This window comes from Pleurodeles waltl, chromosome 4_2, assembly GCF_031143425.1.
Source record: "Pleurodeles waltl isolate 20211129_DDA chromosome 4_2, aPleWal1.hap1.20221129, whole genome shotgun sequence".
Classification (NCBI taxonomy): Eukaryota; Metazoa; Chordata; class Amphibia; order Caudata; family Salamandridae; genus Pleurodeles; species Pleurodeles waltl.
Genome location: NC_090443.1, coordinates 1,025,833,263 through 1,025,852,023, shown reverse-complemented (window position 1 = coordinate 1,025,852,023; position 18,761 = coordinate 1,025,833,263). Strand labels below are relative to the sequence as shown.

The window sequence follows — 18,761 nt, the reverse complement described above, 5'->3', positions numbered from 1 at the left end:
GTTACAGAGTTGCAGTAGTCGTCTTTGCTACTATGTTGCAGGTTTGCAGGCTTCCAGCGCGGTCAGCAGTCGATTCCTTGGCAGAAGGTGAAGAGAGAGATGCAGAGGAACTCGGATGAGCTCTTGCATTCGTTATCTAAGGAATCCCAAGAGACAGAGACCCTAAATAGCCAGAAAAGAGGGTTTGGCTACTTAGGAGAGAGGATAGGCTAGCAACACCTGAAGGAGCCTATCACAAGGAGTCTCTGACGTCACCTGGTGGCACTGGCCACTCAGAGCAGTCCAGTGTGCCAGCAGCACCTCTGTTTCCAAGATGGCAGAGGTCTGGAGCACACTGGAGGAGCTCTGGACACCTCCCAGGGGAGGTGCAGGTCAGGGGAGTGGTCACTCCCCTTTCCTTTGTCCAGTTTCGCGCCAGAGCAGGGCTAAGGGGTCCCTGAACCGGTGTAGACTGGCTTATGCAGAATTGGGCACCTCTGTGCCCAACAAAGCATTTCCAGAGGCTGGGGGAGGCTACCCCTCCCCTGCCTTCACACCATTTTCCAAAGGGAGAGGGTGTAACACCCTCTCTCAGAGGAAGTCCTTTGTTCTGCCATCCTGGGCCAGGCCTGGCTGGACCCCAGGAGGGCAGCTGCCTGTCTGAGGGGCTGGCAGCAGCAGCAGCTGCAGTGAAACCCCAGGAAGGGCAGTTTGGCAGTACCAGGGTCTGTGCTACAGACCACTGGGATCATGGGATTGTGCCAACTATGCCAGGATGGTATAGAGGGGGCAATTCCATGATCATAGACATGTTACATGGCCATATTCGGAGTTACCATTGTGAAGCCACATATAGGTAGTGACCTATATGTAGTGCGCGCGTGTAATGGTGTCCCCGCACTCACAAAGTTCAGGGAATTGGCTCTGAACAATGTGGGGGCACCTTGGCTAGTGCCAGGGTGCCCTCACACTAAGTAACTTTGCACCTAACCTTTACCAGGTAAAGGTTAGACATATAGGTGACTTATAAGTTACTTAAGTGCAGTGTAAAATGGCTTTGAAATAACGTGTACGTTATTTCACTCAGGCTGCAGTGGCAGGCCTGTGTAAGAATTGTCAGAGCTCCCTATGGGTGGCAAAAGAAATGCTGCAGCCCATAGGGATCTCCTGGAACCCCAATACCCTGGGTACCTCAGTACCATATACTAGGGAATTATAAGGGTGTTCCAGTAAGCCAATGTAAATTGGTAAAATTGGTCACTAGCCTGTTAGTGACAATTTGTAAAGAGAGAGCATAACCACTGAGGTTCTGGTTAGCAGAGCCTCAGTGAGACAGTTAGGCACCACACAGGGAACACATACATATAGGCCACAAACTTATGAGCACTGGGGTCATGACTAGCAGGGTCCCAGTGACACATAACAAACATACTGAAAACATAGGGTTTTCACTATGAGCACTGGGCCCTGGCAAGCAGGATACCAGTGAGACAGTGAAAACACCCTGACATACACTCACAAACAGGCCCAAAGTGGGGGTAACAAGGCTAGAAAGAGGCTACTTTCTCACACAACCCCCCCCCAAGCGAAGGACAATAAGGCTAACCTTGGCCAGTTGAGACTTTATTGTCTAAGTGGTGATAAGTAGAGAGTAGCTCTTCAATAGACTGGTTACTCCCTTTATCATCCACTATATGGTTACTTCCCTGTGGGGATGTAAACCACCCTGTTTGAAGTTTTTTAGCTAAGCAACAATGTGAAGATGTATTTTCAGAGTTTCTATCAGTAAGTTTTAGTTTAGAGCAGTGGGAATTGTCCACTGAACCTATTTGTAGTGATGGAAATGCCAGACAGGGATGCTGTCTCAGAAAAGCCATAGCTGGGCAAAAACTTTGTCCATATGGCTGGAAGAGAGAACAGGGATGCTGTTTCTCTTGGGTTGGAGCAGGGTAGGGATGCTGTCCTATGAGCTCCACACTAGGGCAGGGATGCTGTCCTAAGTGTTGTGAGGCAGTGCAGAGTTTCTGCACTAAAGTTTCTCTGGGAGGGTTGGAGGGATGCTCCATGTTAACTAAAATGGTGCTCTTTTTCTCACCAATGTTAGTTATCCCACAGAGAGGTACTTCTACCTCAGGGAGTCCAGCTTTGCCAGCTGATGATTCCCTTGGAACAGGTGCCACCCCAGGAGAGGTTTCTCCCACCACAGGAATGGTATCCTGAATGGTAGGGTGGTTAGGGGATACTGTGATACCCTTTTTACCTGTTGATGGAGAGGGATCCTGAGTTTTCAGGCCTTCTCTCCTTTGCTTTTTCATTTCACTAGAAATGAGAGGGAACAATTCCTCAGGGATGCCCAGCATGGCTGCATGGGCATAAAACTCTACATCAGCCCAACCTGAGGCCTCTAGGTCATTACCTAAGAGACAGTCTACAGGTAAGCTAGGTGATACCACCACCTGCTTAGGCCCAGTAACTCCACCCCAACTAAACTGAATTATAGCTAAGGGAAGAAACTTAGTGGAGTTATGGACATCAATAATCTTATACTGTTGTCCAATGATGTGTTGATCAGGATGCACTAGGTTTTCAGTCACCAAAGTGATACTGGCACCTGTGTCCCTGTAGGCCAAGGCCTCAACACCATTTATTGAAACTGTCTGCTTGTACTTATCCATTGTAAGGGGACAAGCAGCCAGTGTGGCAAGGCCAATGCCACTAGGTGTGACAGAAACTGTCTTGGGACTGACTACCCCAGTTTCTACTATGGACCCAAAAGTGAACCCAACTACACCCTTAACTTGACTGTTGCCAGCAGTCCCACCACTAGTACCACTACTGCTAGGGGCACTAGAGCTTGATGTATTAGTGGTGGTAGGCTCAGGGGGTTTACCTGGACAGGACTTATCCCCTGGCCTATGGCCTCTGTTTTTACACACAAAGCACCAAGGCTTTTTAATGTGTGCAGGTTGAGAAGAAGAGGAAGAATTAGTTTTATCCCCACCCTCTGAAGAGTGTTTAAGATTTGAAGTGGGATCTTTGGTTTTACCCTTATCCCCATGCTTATCTTGAGATTTTTCACCATCTTTCTTCTTATTGCCATCTTTGTCACCCCCTGTATGAACTTTTCTGTTCACCCTTGTTCTGACCCATTTGTCTGCCTTCTTTCCCAATTCTTGGGGAGAGGTCAGATCAGAGTCTACCAGGTACTGGTGCAACAAATCAGACACACAATTATTAAGTATATGCTCTCTCAGGATTGTGTTATACAGGCTTTCATAATCAGTAACGTTACTGCCATGTAACCACCCCTCCAAGGCCTTCACTGAGTGGTCAATGAAATCAACCCAGTCTTGTGAAGACTCCTTTTTGGTCTCTCTGAACTTTATCCTGTATTGTTCAGTGGTTAAGCCATAACCATCCAGGAGTGCATTCTTAAGAACTGTAAAATTATTGGCATCACTTTCTTTCACAGTAAGGAGTCTATCCCTACCCTTTCCACTAAATGATAGCCATAGGATAGCAGCCCACTGTCTTTGAGGGACATCCTGTACAACACAGGCCCTCTCAAGTGCAGCAAACCACTTATTAATGTCATCCCCCTCCTTATAAGGGGGAACTATCTTATGCAGATTCCTGGAATCATGCTCTTTTGCAGGATGACTATGGGGAATACTGCTGCTGCCACCATGGGTTTCTAAACCCAACTTCTGTCTTTCCTTCTCTAATTCTAAAGACTGTCTATCCAAATCCAGCTGTTGCTTTTTAAGCTTCAGTCTGGTTTGTTCCACTCTCAATCTATTGTGCTCCCTTTCTAACAATCTGTCATCAGGGTGGGTGGGAGGGACATTTCTAGATACAGAGGTATGATGGGAATGAACAGAAGGAGACCTGTCCCTTACAGAAGCCACCCTAACAGCTTGGCTAACAGAAACATCACTATCAGTATGGTGAGAATAAATGCTTTTGCTATGATGTGAGACAACACTATTTATATGGTGTGGCTCATCATCATTACCAACTATGCTAGACTGTCTAGTAATGGGTAGGCTAGGAATTTTCTTTCCTGAATCTTTTCCTGGGGGAGTCCCTGGATCAGATTGAGAACCATTAGCTACTTTTTCAACAGATGGGGCACTTATGGCCTTATCCTGTACTCTAAGCATGTTAATTAACAGTTCTAAGGAAGGATTCTTCCCTACACTCAAACCTCTCTCTATGCAGAGACTCCTTGCTCCTTTCCAGCTAAGGTGATCATATGCAAGTTTGGACAGATCAACATTTTGGCCTGTGCCAGACATTTTTAGAGAGAGTTAAAGTGATAGTAAAAGATAAAAAGTTTGTCAGAGCTTTTAGAAAGACAGTGAAAAAACACTTTAAAAACTCTTTAGAACTTTTTAGAAAGTTAGAGGTACTTTTCAGCACTTAGAAAAGAATGAAAAGAGGAAATGCAAAACTTTTTGGCTATGTGTATATACACTGACCTTGTTTTGTATATTTTTCTCTTATGAAAAGTACAATGACAAGAGTGGTAAGTAGTCTCAAAGCACTTATCCCACCGCTGCACAACCAATGTAGGAGGCTGGACTGGCTTGTAGTGAGTACCAAGGGGTACTTGCACCTTGCACCAGGCCCAGTTATCCCTTATTAGTGTATAGGGTGTCTAGCAGCTTAGGCTGATAGATAATGGTAGCTTAGGAGAGCAGCTTAGGCTGAACTAGGAGACGTGTGAAGCTACTACAGTACCACTCAGTGTCATATGCACAATATCATAAGAAAACACAATACACAGTTATACTAAAAATAAAGGTACTTTATTTTTATGACAATATGCCAAAGTATCTTAGAGTGTACCCTCAGTGAGAGGATAGGAAATATACACAAGATATATATACACAATAGCAAAAATATGCAGTATAGTCTTAGAAAACAGTGCAAACAATGTATAGTTACAATAGGATGCAATGGGGAAACATAGGGATAGGGGCAACACAAACCATATACTCCAAAAGTGGAATGCGAACCACGAATGGACCCCAAACCTATGTGACCTTGTAGAGGGTTGCTGGGACTATTAGAAAATAGTGAGAGTTAGAAAAATAACCCTCCCCAAGACCCTGAAAAGTGAGTGCAAAGTGCACCAAAGTTCCCCTAAGGACAAAGAAGTCGTGTTAGAGGAATAATGCAGGAAAGACACAACCCAACAATGCAACAACTGTGGATTTCCAATCTAGGGTACCTGTGGAACAAGGGGACCAAGTCCAAAAGTCACAAGCAAGTCGGAGATGGGCAAATGCCCAGGAAATGCCAGCTGCGGATGCAAAGAAGCTTCTACTGGACAGAAGAAGCTGAGGTTTCTGCAGGAACGAAAAGGGCTAGAGACTTCCCCTTTGGTGGACGGATCCCACTCGCGGTGGAGAGGCGTGCAAAAGTGTTTTCCCGCCGAAAGAACGCCAACAAGCCTTGCTAGCTGCAAATCGTGCGGTTAGCGTTTTTTGGACGCTGCTGAGGCCCAGGAGGGACCAGGAGGTTGCAAATTGGACCAGCAGAGAGAGGGGACGTCGAGCAAGACAAGGAGCCCTCTCTGAAGCAGGTAGCACCCGGAGAAGTGCCAGAAACAGGCACTACAAGGATGCATGAAACGGTGCTCACCCGAAGTCGCACAAAGGAGTCCCACGTCGCCGGAGACCAACTTAGAAAGTCGTGCAATGCAGGTTAGAGTGCCATGGACCCAGGCTTGGCTGTGCACAGAGGATTTCCGCCGGAAGTGCACAGGGGCCGGAGTAGCTGCAAAAGTCGCGGTTCCCAGCAATGCAGCCCAGCGAGGTGAGACAAGGTCTTACCTCCACCAAACTTGGACTGAAGAGTCACTGGACTGTGGGGGTCACTTGGACAGAGTCGCTGGATTCGAGGGACCTCGCTCGTCATGCTGAGAGGAGACCCAAGGGACCGGTAATGCAGCTTTTTGGTGCCTGCGGTTGCAGGGGGAAGATTCCGTCGACCCACGGGAGATTTCTTCGCGGCTTCTGGTGCAGAGAAGAGGCAGGCTACCCCCACAGCATGCACAAGCAGGAAAACAGTCGAGAAGGCGGCAGGATCAGCGTTACAGAGTTGCAGTAGTCGTCTTTGCTACTAAGTTGCAGGTTTGCAGGCTTCCAGCGCGGTCAGCAGTCGATTCCTTGGCAGAAGGTGAAGAGAGAGATGCAGAGGAACTCGGATGAGCTCTTGCATTCGTTATCTAAGGAATCCCAAGAGACAGAGACCCTAAATAGCCAGAAAAGAGGGTTTGGCTACTTAGGAGAGAGGATAGGCTAGCAACACCTGAAGGAGCCTATCACAAGGAGTCTCTGACGTCACCTGGTGGCACTGGCCACTCAGAGCAGTCCAGTGTGCCAGCAGCACCTCTGTTTCCAAGATGGCAGAGGTCTGGAGCACACTGGAGGAGCTCTGGACACCTCCCAGGGGAGGTGCAGGTCAGGGGAGTGGTCACTCCCCTTTCCTTTGTCCAGTTTCGCGCCAGAGCAGGGCTAAGGGGTCCCTGAACCGGTGTAGACTGGCTTATGCAGAATTGGGCACCTCTGTGCCCAACAAAGCATTTCCAGAGGCTGGGGGAGGCTACCCCTCCCCTGCCTTCACACCATTTTCCAAAGGGAGAGGGTGTAACACCCTCTCTCAGAGGAAGTCCTTTGTTCTGCCATCCTGGGCCAGGCCTGGCTGGACCCCAGGAGGGCAGTTGCCTGTCTGAGGGGCTGGCAGCAGCAGCAGCTGCAGTGAAACCCCAGGAAGGGCAGTTTGGCAGTACCAGGGTCTGTGCTACAGACCACTGGGATCATGGGATTGTGCCAACTATGCCAGGATGGTATAGAGGGGGCAATTCCATGATCATAGACATGTTACATGGCCATATTCGGAGTTACCATTGTGAAGCCACATATAGGTAGTGACCTATATGTAGTGCACGCGTGTAATGGTGTCCCCGCACTCACAAAGTTCAGGGAATTGGCTCTGAACAATGTGGGGGCACCTTGGCTAGTGCCAGGGTGCCCTCACACTAAGTAACTTTGCACCTAACCTTTACCAGGTAAAGGTTAGACATATAGGTGACTTATAAGTTACTTAAGTGCAGTGTAAAATGGCTTTGAAATAACGTGTACGTTATTTCACTCAGGCTGCAGTGGCAGGCCTGTGTAAGAATTGTCAGAGCTCCCTATGGGTGGCAAAAGAAATGCTGCAGCCCATAGGGATCTCCTGGAACCCCAATACCCTGGGTACCTCAGTACCATATACTAGGGAATTATAAGGGTGTTCCAGTAAGCCAATGTAAATTGGTAAAATTGGTCACTAGCCTGTTAGTGACAATTTGTAAAGAGAGAGCATAACCACTGAGGTTCTGGTTAGCAGAGCCTCAGTGAGACAGTTAGGCACCACACAGGGAACACATACATATAGGCCACAAACTTATGAGCACTGGGGTCATGACTAGCAGGGTCCCTGTGACACATAACAAACATACTGAAAACATAGGGTTTTCACTATGAGCACTGGGCCCTGGCAAGCAGGATACCAGTGAGACAGTGAAAACACCCTGACATACACTCACAAACAGGCCCAAAGTGGGGGTAACAAGGCTAGAAAGAGGCTACTTTCTCACACAACCCCCCCCCCAAACGAAGGACAATAAGGCTAACCTTGGCCAGTTGAGACTTTATTGTCTAAGTGGTGATAAGTAGAGAGTAGCTCTGCAATAGACTGGTTACTCCCTTTATCATCCACTATATGGTTACTTCCCTGTGGGGATGTAAACCACCCTGTTTGAAGTTTTTTAGCTAAGCAACAATGTGAAGATGTATTTTCAGAGTTTCTATCAGTAAGTTTTAGTTTAGAGCAGTGGGAATTGTCCACTGAACCTATTTGTAGTGATGGAAATGCCAGACAGGGATGCTGTCTCAGAAAAGCCATAGCTGGGCAAAAACTTTGTCCATATGGCTGGAAGAGAGAACAGGGATGCTGTTTCTCTTGGGTTGGAGCAGGGTAGGGATGCTGTCCTATGAGCTCCACACTAGGGCAGGGATGCTGTCCTAAGTGTTGTGAGGCAGTGCAGAGTTTCTGCACTAAAGTTTCTCTGGGAGGGTTGGAGGGATGCTCCATGTTAACTAAAATGGTGCTCTTTTTCTCACCAATGTTAGTTATCCCACAGAGAGGTACTTCTACCTCAGGGAGTCCAGCTTTGCCAGCTGATGATTCCCTTGGAACAGGTGCCACCCCAGGAGAGGTTTCTCCCACCACAGGAATGGTATCCTGAATGGTAGGGTGGTTAGGGGATACTGTGATACCCTTTTTACCTGTTGATGGAGAGGGATCCTGAGTTTTCAGGCCTTCTCTCCTTTGCTTTTTCATTTCACTAGAAATGAGAGGGAACAATTCCTCAGGGATGCCCAGCATGGCTGCATGGGCATAAAACTCTACATCAGCCCAACCTGAGGCCTCTAGGTCATTACCTAAGAGACAGTCTACAGGTAAGCTAGGTGATACCACCACCTGCTTAGGCCCAGTAACTCCACCCCAACTAAACTGAATTATAGCTAAGGGAAGAAACTTAGTGGAGTTATGGACATCAATAATCTTATACTGTTGTCCAATGATGTGTTGATCAGGATGCACTAGGTTTTCAGTCACCAAAGTGATACTGGCACCTGTGTCCCTGTAGGCCAAGGCCTCAACACCATTTATTGAAACTGTCTGCCTGTACTTATCCATTGTAAGGGGACAAGCAGCCAGTGTGGCAAGGCCAATGCCACTAGGTGTGACAGAAACTGTCTTGGGACTGACTACCCCAGTTTCTACTATGGACCCAAAAGTGAACCCAACTACACCCTTAACTTGACTGTTGCCAGCAGTCCCACCACTAGTACCACTACTGCTAGGGGCACTAGAGCTTGATGTATTAGTGGTGGTAGGCTCAGGGGGTTTACCTGGACAGGACTTATCCCCTGGCCTATGGCCTCTGTTTTTACACACAAAGCACCAAGGCTTTTTAATGTGTGCAGGTTGAGAAGAAGAGGAAGAATTAGTTTTATCCCCACCCTCTGAAGAGTGTTTAAGATTTGAAGTGGGATCTTTGGTTTTACCCTTATCCCCATGCTTATCTTGAGATTTTTCACCATCTTTCTTCTTATTGCCATCTTTGTCACCCCCTGTATGAACTTTTCTGTTCACCCTTGTTCTGACCCATTTGTCTGCCTTCTTTCCCAATTCTTGGGGAGAGGTCAGATCAGAGTCTACCAGGTACTGGTGCAACAAATCAGACACACAATTATTAAGTATATGCTCTCTCAGGATTGTGTTATACAGGCTTTCATAATCAGTAACTTTACTGCCATGTAACCACCCCTCCAAGGCCTTCACTGAGTGGTCAATGAAATCAACCCAGTCTTGTGAAGACTCCTTTTTGGTCTCTCTGAACTTTATCCTGTATTGTTCAGTGGTTAAGCCATAACCATCCAGGAGTGCATTCTTAAGAACTGTAAAATTATTGGCATCACTTTCTTTCACAGTAAGGAGTCTATCCCTACCCTTTCCACTAAATGATAGCCATAGGATAGCAGCCCACTGCCTTTGAGGGACATCCTGTACAACACAGGCCCTCTCAAGTGCAGCAAACCACTTGTTAATGTCATCCCCCTCCTTATAAGAGGGAACTATCTTATGCAGATTCCTGGAATCATGCTCTTTTGCAGGATGACTATGGGGAATACTGCTGCTGCCACCATGGGTTTCTAAACCCAACTTCTGTCTTTCCTTCTCTAATTCTAAAGACTGTCTATCCAAATCCAGCTGTTGCTTTTTAAGCTTCAGTCTGGTTTGTTCCACTCTCAATCTATTGAGCTCCCTTTCTAACAATCTGTCATCTGGGTGGGTGGGAGGGACATTTCTAGATACAGAGGTATGATGGGAATGAACAGAAGGAGACCTGTCCCTTACAGAAGCCACCCTAACAGCTTGGCTAACAGAAACATCACTACCAGTATGGTGAGAATAAATGCTTTTGCTATGATGCGAGACAACACTATTTATATGGTGTGGCTCATCATCATTACCAACTATGCTAGACTGTCTAGTAATGGGCAGGCTAGGAATTTTCTTTCCTGAATCTTTTCCTGGGGGAGTCCCTGGATCAGATTGAGAACCATTAGCTACTTTTTCAACAGATGGGGCACTTATGGCCTTATCCTGTACTCTAAGCATGTTAATTAACAGTTCTAAGGAAGGATTCTTCCCTACACTCAAACCTCTCTCTATGCAGAGACTCCTTGCTCCTTTCCAGCTAAGGTGATCATATGCAAGTTTGGACAGATCAACATTTTGGCCTGTGCCAGACATTTTTAGAGAGAGTTAAAGTGATAGTAAAAGATAAAAAGTTTGTCAGAGCTTTTAGAAAGACAGTGAAAAAAAACTTTTAAAACTTTTTAGAACTTTTTAGAAAGTTAGAGGTACTTTTCAGCACTTAGAAAAGAGTGAAAAGAGGAAATGCAAAACTTTTTGGCTATGTGTATATACACTGACCTTGTTTTGTATATTTTTCTCTTATGAAAAGTACAATGACAAGAGTGGTAAGTAGTCTCAAAGCACTTATCCCACCGCTGCACAACCAATGTAGGAGGCTGGACTGGCTTGTAGTGAGTACCAAGGGGTAATTGCACCTTGCACCAGGCCCAGTTATCCCTTATTAGTGTATAGGGTGTCTAGCAGCTTAGGCTGATAGATAATGGTAGCTTAGCAGAGCAGCTTAGGCTGAACTAGGAGACGTGTGAAGCTACTACAGTACCACTCAGTGTCATATGCACAATATCATAAGAAAACACAATACACAGTTATACTAAAAATAAAGGTACTTTATTTTTATGACAATATGCCAAAGTATCTTAGAGTGTACCCTCAGTGAGAGGATAGGAAATATACACAAGATATATATACACAATAGCAAAAATATGCAGTATAGTCTTAGAAAACAGTGCAAACAGTGTATAGTTACAATAGGATGCAATGGGGAAACATAGGGATAGGGGCAACACAAACCATATACTCCAAAAGTGGAATGCGAACCACGAATGGACCCCAAACCTATGTGACCTTGTAGAGGGTTGCTGGGACTATTAGAAAATAGTGAGAGTTAGAAAAATAACCCTCCCCAAGACCCTGAAAAGTGAGTGCAAAGTGCACCAAAGTTCCCCTAAGGACAAAGAAGTCGTGTTAGAGGAATAATGCAGGAAAGACACAACCCAACAATGCAACAACTGTGGATTTCCAATCTAGGGTACCTGTGGAACAAGGGGACCAAGTCCAAAAGTCACAAGCAAGTCGGAGATGGGCAAATGCCCAGGAAATGCCAGCTGCGGATGCAAAGAAGCTTCTACTGGACAGAAGAAGCTGAGGTTTCTGCAGGAACAAAAAGGGCTAGAGACTTCCCCTTTGGTGGACGGATACCTCTCGCCGTGGAGAGTCGTGCAAAAGTGTTTTCCCGCCGAAAGAACGCCAACAAGCCTTGCTAGTTGCAAATCGTGCGGTTAGAGATTTTGGACGCTGCTGAGGCCCAGGAGGGACCAGGAGATCGCAAATTGGACCAGCAGAGAGAGGGGACGTCGAGCAAGACAAGGAGCCCTCTCTAAAGCAGGTAGCACCCGGAGAAGTGCCAGAAACAGGCACTACAAGGATGCGTGAAACGGTGCTCACCCGAAGTCGCACAAAGGAGTCCCACGTCGCCGGAGACCAACTTAGAAAGTCGTGCAATGCAGGTTAGAGTGCCGTGGACCCAGGCTTGGCTGTGCACAGAGGAGTTCCACCGGAAGTGCACAGGGGCCGGAGTAGCTGCAAAAGTCATGGTTCCCAGCAATGCAGCCCAGCGAGGTGAGGCAAGGTCTTACCTCCACCAAACTTGGACTGAAGAGTCACTGGACTGTGGGGGTCACTTGGACAGAGTCGCTGGATTCGAAGGACCTCGCTCGTCGTGCTGAGAGGAGACCCAAGGGACCGGTAATGCAGCTTTTTGGTGCCTGCGGTTGCAGGGGGAAGATTCCGTCGACCCACGGGAGATTTCTTTGGGGCTTCTGGTGCAGAGAGGAGGCAGGCTACCCCCACAGCATGCACAAGCAGGAAAACAGTTGAGAAGGCGGCAGGATCAGCGTTACAGAGTTGCAGTAGTCGTCTTTGCTACTATGTTGCAGGTTTGCAGGCTTCCAGCGCGGTCAGCAGTCGATTCCTTGGCAGAAGGTGAAGAGAGAGATGCAGAGGAACTCGAATGAGCTCTTGCATTCGTTATCTAAGGAATCCCAAGAGACAGAGACCCTAAATAGCCAGAAAAGAGGGTTTGGCTACTTAGGAGAGAGGATAGGCTAGCAGCACCTGAAGGAGCCTATCACAAGGAGTCTCTGACATCACCTGGTGGCACTGGCCACTGAGAGCAGTCCAGTGTGCCAGCAGCACCTCTGTTTCCAAGATGGCAGAGGTCTGGAGCACACTGGAGGAGCTCTGGACACCTCCCAGGGGAGGTGCAGGTCAGGGGAGTGGTCACTCCCCTTTCCTTTGTCCAGTTTCGCGCCAGAGCAGGGCTAAGGGGTCCCTGAACCAGTGTAGACTGGCTTATGCAGAATTGGGCACCTCTGTGCCCAACAAAGCATTTCCAGAGGCTGGGGGAGGCTACCCCTCCCCTGCCTTCACACCATTTTCCAAAGGGAGAGGGTGTAACACCCTCTCTCAGAGGAAGTCCTTTGTTCTGCCATCCTGGGCCAGGCCTGGCTGGACCCCAGGAGGGCAGCTGCCTGTCTGAGGGGCTGGCAGCAGCAGCAGCTGCAGTGAAACCCCAGGAAGGGCAGTTTGGCAGTACCAGGGTCTGTGCTACAGACCACTGGGATCATGGGATTGTGCCAACTATGCCAGGATGGTATAGAGGGGGCAATTCCATGATCATAGACATGTTACATGGCCATATTCGGAGTTACCATTGTGAAGCCACATATAGGTAGTGACCTATATGTAGTGCACACGTGTAATGGTGTCCCCGCACTCACAAAGTTCAGGGAATTGGCTCTGAACAATGTGGGGGCACCTTGGCTAGTGCCAGGGTGCCCTCACACTAAGTAACTTTGCACCTAACCTTTACCAGGTAAAGGTTAGACATATAGGTGACTTATAAGTTACTTAAGTGCAGTGTAAAATGGCTTTGAAATAACGTGTACGTTATTTCACTCAGGCTGCAGTGGCAGGCCTGTGTAAGAATTGTCAGAGCTCCCTATGGGTGGCAAAAGAAATGCTGCAGCCCATAGGGATCTCCTGGAACCCCAATACCCTGGGTACCTCAGTACCATATACTAGGGAATTATAAGGGTGTTCCAGTAAGCCAATGTAAATTGGTAAAATTGGTCACTAACCTGTTAGTGACAATTTGTAAAGAGAGAGCATAACCACTGAGGTTCTGGTTAGCAGAGCCTCAGTGAGACAGTTAGGCACCACACAGGGAACACATACATATAGGCCACAAACTTATGAGCACTGGGGTCATGACTAGCAGGGTCCCAGTGACACATAACAAACATACTGAAAACATAGGGTTTTCACTATGAGCACTGGGCCCTGGCAAGCAGGATACCAGTGAGACAGTGAAAACACCCTGACATACACTCACAAACAGGCCCAAAGTGGGGGTAACAAGGCTAGAAAGAGGCTACTTTCTCACACCCTCTAACAAAGAGCCTAGACTCCCCCAATCCTTCTAAACGCTAACAAGAGATTGGGGTTTTGAGCAATGGATTTGAACATTCATTTTGTATGTCAAGGGGCAATGCTCCTCTGATACAACAAAGGAACTGATATAGAGTTTGTCGGATGGGTTACTCTGTCACGAACATGACATATCCTGTCTACCTTATTACAAGTGCCATGGGATATAATGCACTCGTAATAAAGTGAACGGGATATCTATCATGTTTGTATTGGAGTAACTCTTCTACTGAACTCTAAAGCAGTGGTCTCCAACCAGTCAATCGCGAGCTACCAGTAGCTCCCCGACAACCTGTCAGTAGCTCGCAGCACGAAGCCCACTTTTGTACCCTGTCATTGCCATTTTGTGTATTTTTAGGCCTTTCTGGCTGCTTATCTGTTCTTGCCGGCTGTCACACACAGCTCCCAGTGGCTATTAAGCTTAGCTGGGGGGAGCGGGGCGAAGCGGGTGATGTCAACCCAGCTTGAGTAGTGTTAGACTGCCTATGAGGAATAGCAACACTCGCCTTCTGCTGCCTGGCCCCGCGCTTTGATCCTGCGCAACTTCTGCGGCAGTCATGGCAGCTGTGGAGGCCTCTTATCTCTACAAACCGCTGCAAAGATGAAAAGCTCTGCACCTTAGGCACAACCAGACTGCCGGCATAAGGTTTGTGGCAGAAAATAGTTTTTAAAAAAAAATTAAAATGCCTGTGAAATGCTTTATTCGACGCATCAAAATGTGAGATATACTTTATTTAAAAAAAAATCCATTTGAAATACTGTTTTAATTTAATCATTACATAAAAAATAAATAAAGTACATTACAAGTTGTTCCTGGCCACAGACCGGAGCCCGGAACATCATTTTGCATTAGTTTTCATTAACTTTAAATGAAATAATGAGAGAAATGTAAAATAAGTTCGCAGCTCCGAGTTGTGCCTAGGGGCAACTTGCAAGAGGTGCTTTATTTATTTAAAAAAACACACTGTGAAGCGCTGTGTTAATTTAATTAAATATTGAGAGAAATTGAAAATGAAGTGTTCATTTTATGGTACAATGAACATAAGGCTTAACACGTCGGTCTAAATTGATCCCATTTGGAAAGAGTACCTCACCATTGCAGTGGCTGTATTTTTCTATTGCAAATTAGGCCAAAACACATGGAAAGCTGGGACTTGAGCCAAGCGTAGGTGCATGACCTCCTTGCACGAGCACAGATTTGAAAATATTGCAAATAGTGACACAAACGTCACACAAAAATTGTATCTTTGAAAAAAAATCACAACTTATATTTCTCCAACATGCAGAAGCATTTCATTGTGACATCAAATTATATCACCCCATCAAGAGGAAATTCTAGAAGAGATAGTTTTTAAACATGAAAGTGTTATGGGCTCCCACCCTCCCTGATGACAAAGCTGTATTAATAAAATAAGAGGCAAGTCGTGTACCATACAGGGTGCGTAGGTTATTACTACGTGGAGCAAATGTATAATCTGTCAGGGGAGATTTGTGTACAGTGCCCACCCTGAACTCAAGTATTTCAAGGTGCTGTCATGTGTGATGAGAAAAGAAAACATGATTTAATAAAATAATAGTATTGCAGCATTTTTATAGCACTTACTACCTCTTTGTTGGGCCCTGAAGCACTTACTCACATGATCAGCAAGCAACATCATGTAGGGTGTATGGTTGGAATGGTGTTGTGATTGTTTTGTGATCTTATGTGGGAAGTGTTTCCATGTCATGCGTGACGACTACCGAGGTGCATTGACGGTGTAATGGGATGGAGCGCTGTAGTGGGTGACCAGGTATGAGAGAGAGATGCGCAGATCATGGTTTCCAGTTTGCTGGTAGCGTTGCACAGCTCTGGAGGTCCATATCATTTCCAATGATTGTAGTCTACTTATCCGGTGACTGCAGAGGTCAGGATCACCCAGTTTGTTGAAGAGGGAAGCCGAGACTAATGGCAGGGGTTCTGGTTTCACTTTGTGCATTGCATACAATAAAAGGGTAACTCTTTCTCCGAGGCCCCTTAGTCAAAGAAGCTAGGCTTGGAGGGACTCGGGAACAATGCACAAGTTGTTCAGTCTTCAGTAGCTCACAATGATTTTCACTGATCTGAAGCAGCTCTTACTACAGAAAAGGTTAGAGACCCCTGCTCTAAAGCAAGCCCTTAGTGATTTGGGTGGAAAGATGTTGTGGTTGTGAAGGCCCTGGGTGTCCACTGATGCTATACCATCCTGTTTTGAGAGAAGCAGCGGGGGAGAGCAGAGGAGGGTTATAAATTGTCCTTGGCAATCATTTCTTGGAGGTTTGTCCATCTCAAGAAGATCGTATCACTAATGAAGCTCTAACTATGCCATGTCCCTGCCCGTCCACAGCCCAGAACTCTTGCCCTGGGAGTGCACTCCCCATATTAAAACAATGAGTGATTGCATTGATGGACCAGTGTTCTGATTAGATGTGTTTACTTTTTCCATTGTTTTCCAGGACTGGGCATATTGGGAGAAACGAATTGCAACACCCGCCTGCCTTTCGTGTGCATGTATAAGCCCAAAATATTCCCCTAATGCAGGAGGAGGTGCTGAGAGGCAGACATGATCACCAGACAGGACAACGACTTCTTCATCTGTATATTTCTAAAAATGTATTAAAGTATTTACTTTGCATCTGTGTGAGGTTCATTTTTAAAAGGATACATGAGACTCCATTTAACTGAAGTCATTGAGATGGGGAATGAGTAAGTCTCCACTGGAGCCCATGAGGCTATCAGCGCATTTTACATTAAAAGGGCCAGTTGATGGATTGGGGCTATGTGTGAGTCTTTATAGACAAGAGACATAAACACAAATTATTGTAGACCCAGAGAAATCACTTAGAAAATCCACATAGGAAGATCCACGTAAAACAACGTTCAAAGTACAAACCATCCAGGTTGATTTAAAAATTAAGAAGACAATACAGACAGCAAAAGGCAATGGTTAGAGAGAAATTAGGTTGTTGGTTGGCTGGGATGCGAGCCCTGCTCAAGCAACAGCCATAATCCCTTGCAGGCTGAACCACAAAAAGTCACTAGCTTAACCAATGCTTAACCCTGGGTAGCTTGGCACAAAAAGCAGTCAGGTTAAACTTAGATGCAATGTGTCAATTATTTATGCAGTACACAAACAGCAATACAGTGAACACGCAACACAATACAAATCCCGAACCAATTTAGAAAAATAGAGAAAAATTTTGATAAATTATTTGTCGCCAAAACCATGAAAATCCAATGAGTAGAACTGGAGTTATGAATTTTTACATATTAGGGTTCAAAATAGCAAGTCCTCAGTTTTGGAAAATGGCCACCTGTGCACTTTTAGCACCACAGTGAAGGGTCCAGGAGTGGATGGAGACCACTTGGGGTTTCAAGACTCAATTAGGTTCAAAATGGTGGGAACCTCTTATGTCTCCGTGGCTCTGAACAGAGGGCCAGCTAAACTAGCCCTTGGAGTCATTCTGGAGTCCTCCGTGCAGGTGAAGATGCAGGGCTGCACAGCAGGGCTGGCCTCTTAAGGTGCAAGGTAGGATCCAGGCAGCTAAGCAGTCCTTTCAGGTGCAGCAGCTGTTTGGTAGAGTGCACAGCAGGTCACAGAAGCAGGCAGCCCTCTGTGAGTCCTTTTGCACGTTCAGTAGTAAACTGAAGAGTTGGTCTGAGAGCCTTATTTTCATACCCTGGTGCCCTGCTCCTAGAAGCTGGGAGAAGTTTCCAGAAGGGTTCTCTGACGTTCCAGGAGTTTCTTGCCTCCCCTGCTCTGGCTCCTAATTGGCTTCACTGATAATACAGGGTCATTAAGCCTATTGGGTGGTGGTAAAGTCCAACCTATTAATGTGTAAGTAGGGCTGTGCTTAGGTCCTCCCCCTTGTAGAGTCAAATAATGGCCCATTCACGCTTTGCTAATCCCACTATTGTGCAACTGTCTGGGGTGAATTCACAAAGTCTCAACTGCCATTTACATCCAGTCATGTGGTTTATCATTACAAGTTCATAGATGCCAAACATGACATATCCACCACCTCTGGTTTAGGAATTACAGCTTATTAAATATAATAAAAAGTCCCCAAAGTTATCCTATTGAAGTGGTAGGCCTCACAACAGTGAAAAAATGAATTTGGGAGTTTTTCATTACTAGGACTTGTAACTAAAAAGTATATGTCCTACCTTTTAATTACACAGCACCCTGCCCTATGGGCAACCTAGGGCCTACTTTAGGGGTGACTCATATTTAATAAAAGGGGGGTTTAAGGCTTGGCAAAGGGTTTTAAATGCCAAGTCGACATGACAGTGGGGCACTGCCTTGAGGCTGCACTGGCAGGCCTGGGGCATGTTTTAAAGTGCTACTTAAGTGGGTGGCACAATAAGTGCTCTAGGCCCACTGGTAGAATTTAAGTTACAGGCCCTGGGTATATGGTACACCACTCTACAAGTGCCTTACATAACAATTAAATATGCCAATCGGTATATGCCAATCAAATCATGTATTAGGGAAAGAGCACAAACACTTTAGCACTTGTTAGCAGTGGAAAAGTGCACAGAGTCCTAAGGCCAAAAAGCAAAATCCAGCAAAAGGTAGGTAGAAGAAGGCAAAAAGTTTGGAAGTGACCCTGTAGAGAGGCCCATTTCCAACAGTCAGTCAATCAATTAACCCACTCAAAATTGGCTCCGTCCCCCCGTAGTCGAACATTGGTTGAAAGATATGGCTGAATGGGCGGTGGCAGAGACGGGACCATAAGTTGGTGGATAACCTGAATGCGTGGGCTGCCATGATTGCAGATTTTCTGGACCCTCCGGACACCAGACCCCCATAGACAGTAATTTGGGGGAAGTTTGAGAAGCTTGATATGTAGTTTATTAATGGGTGGTTCTGCACCAGAGCGCGTCTGTCAGGGGTATAGCCTATGGTGCTCGCCCCCACTTGTTACTTCCTGCAGCTACGGTAGTCGGGTAGAGTGGAACAATTTTCTGGCAGTATGCTCTACTCGGGCGCTGT

General features: G+C 46.4%; 1 protein-coding gene across 2 annotated transcripts in view; it reads left to right on the top strand.

Moving 5' to 3' along the window:
- LOC138294255 (lectin-like) overlaps positions 1-16,398 on the top strand; it is a 59,269-nt gene extending 42,871 nt beyond the window's left edge. For both annotated transcript variants that reach the window (XM_069233373.1, XM_069233374.1), the window contains exon 6: positions 16,222-16,398. In XM_069233373.1, coding sequence (XP_069089474.1) covers positions 16,222-16,301 — 80 coding nt within the window. In that variant the 3' untranslated portion in view covers positions 16,302-16,398. The remainder of the gene's footprint in view (positions 1-16,221) is intronic.
- Positions 16,399-18,761: the final 2,363 nt, after the last annotated feature.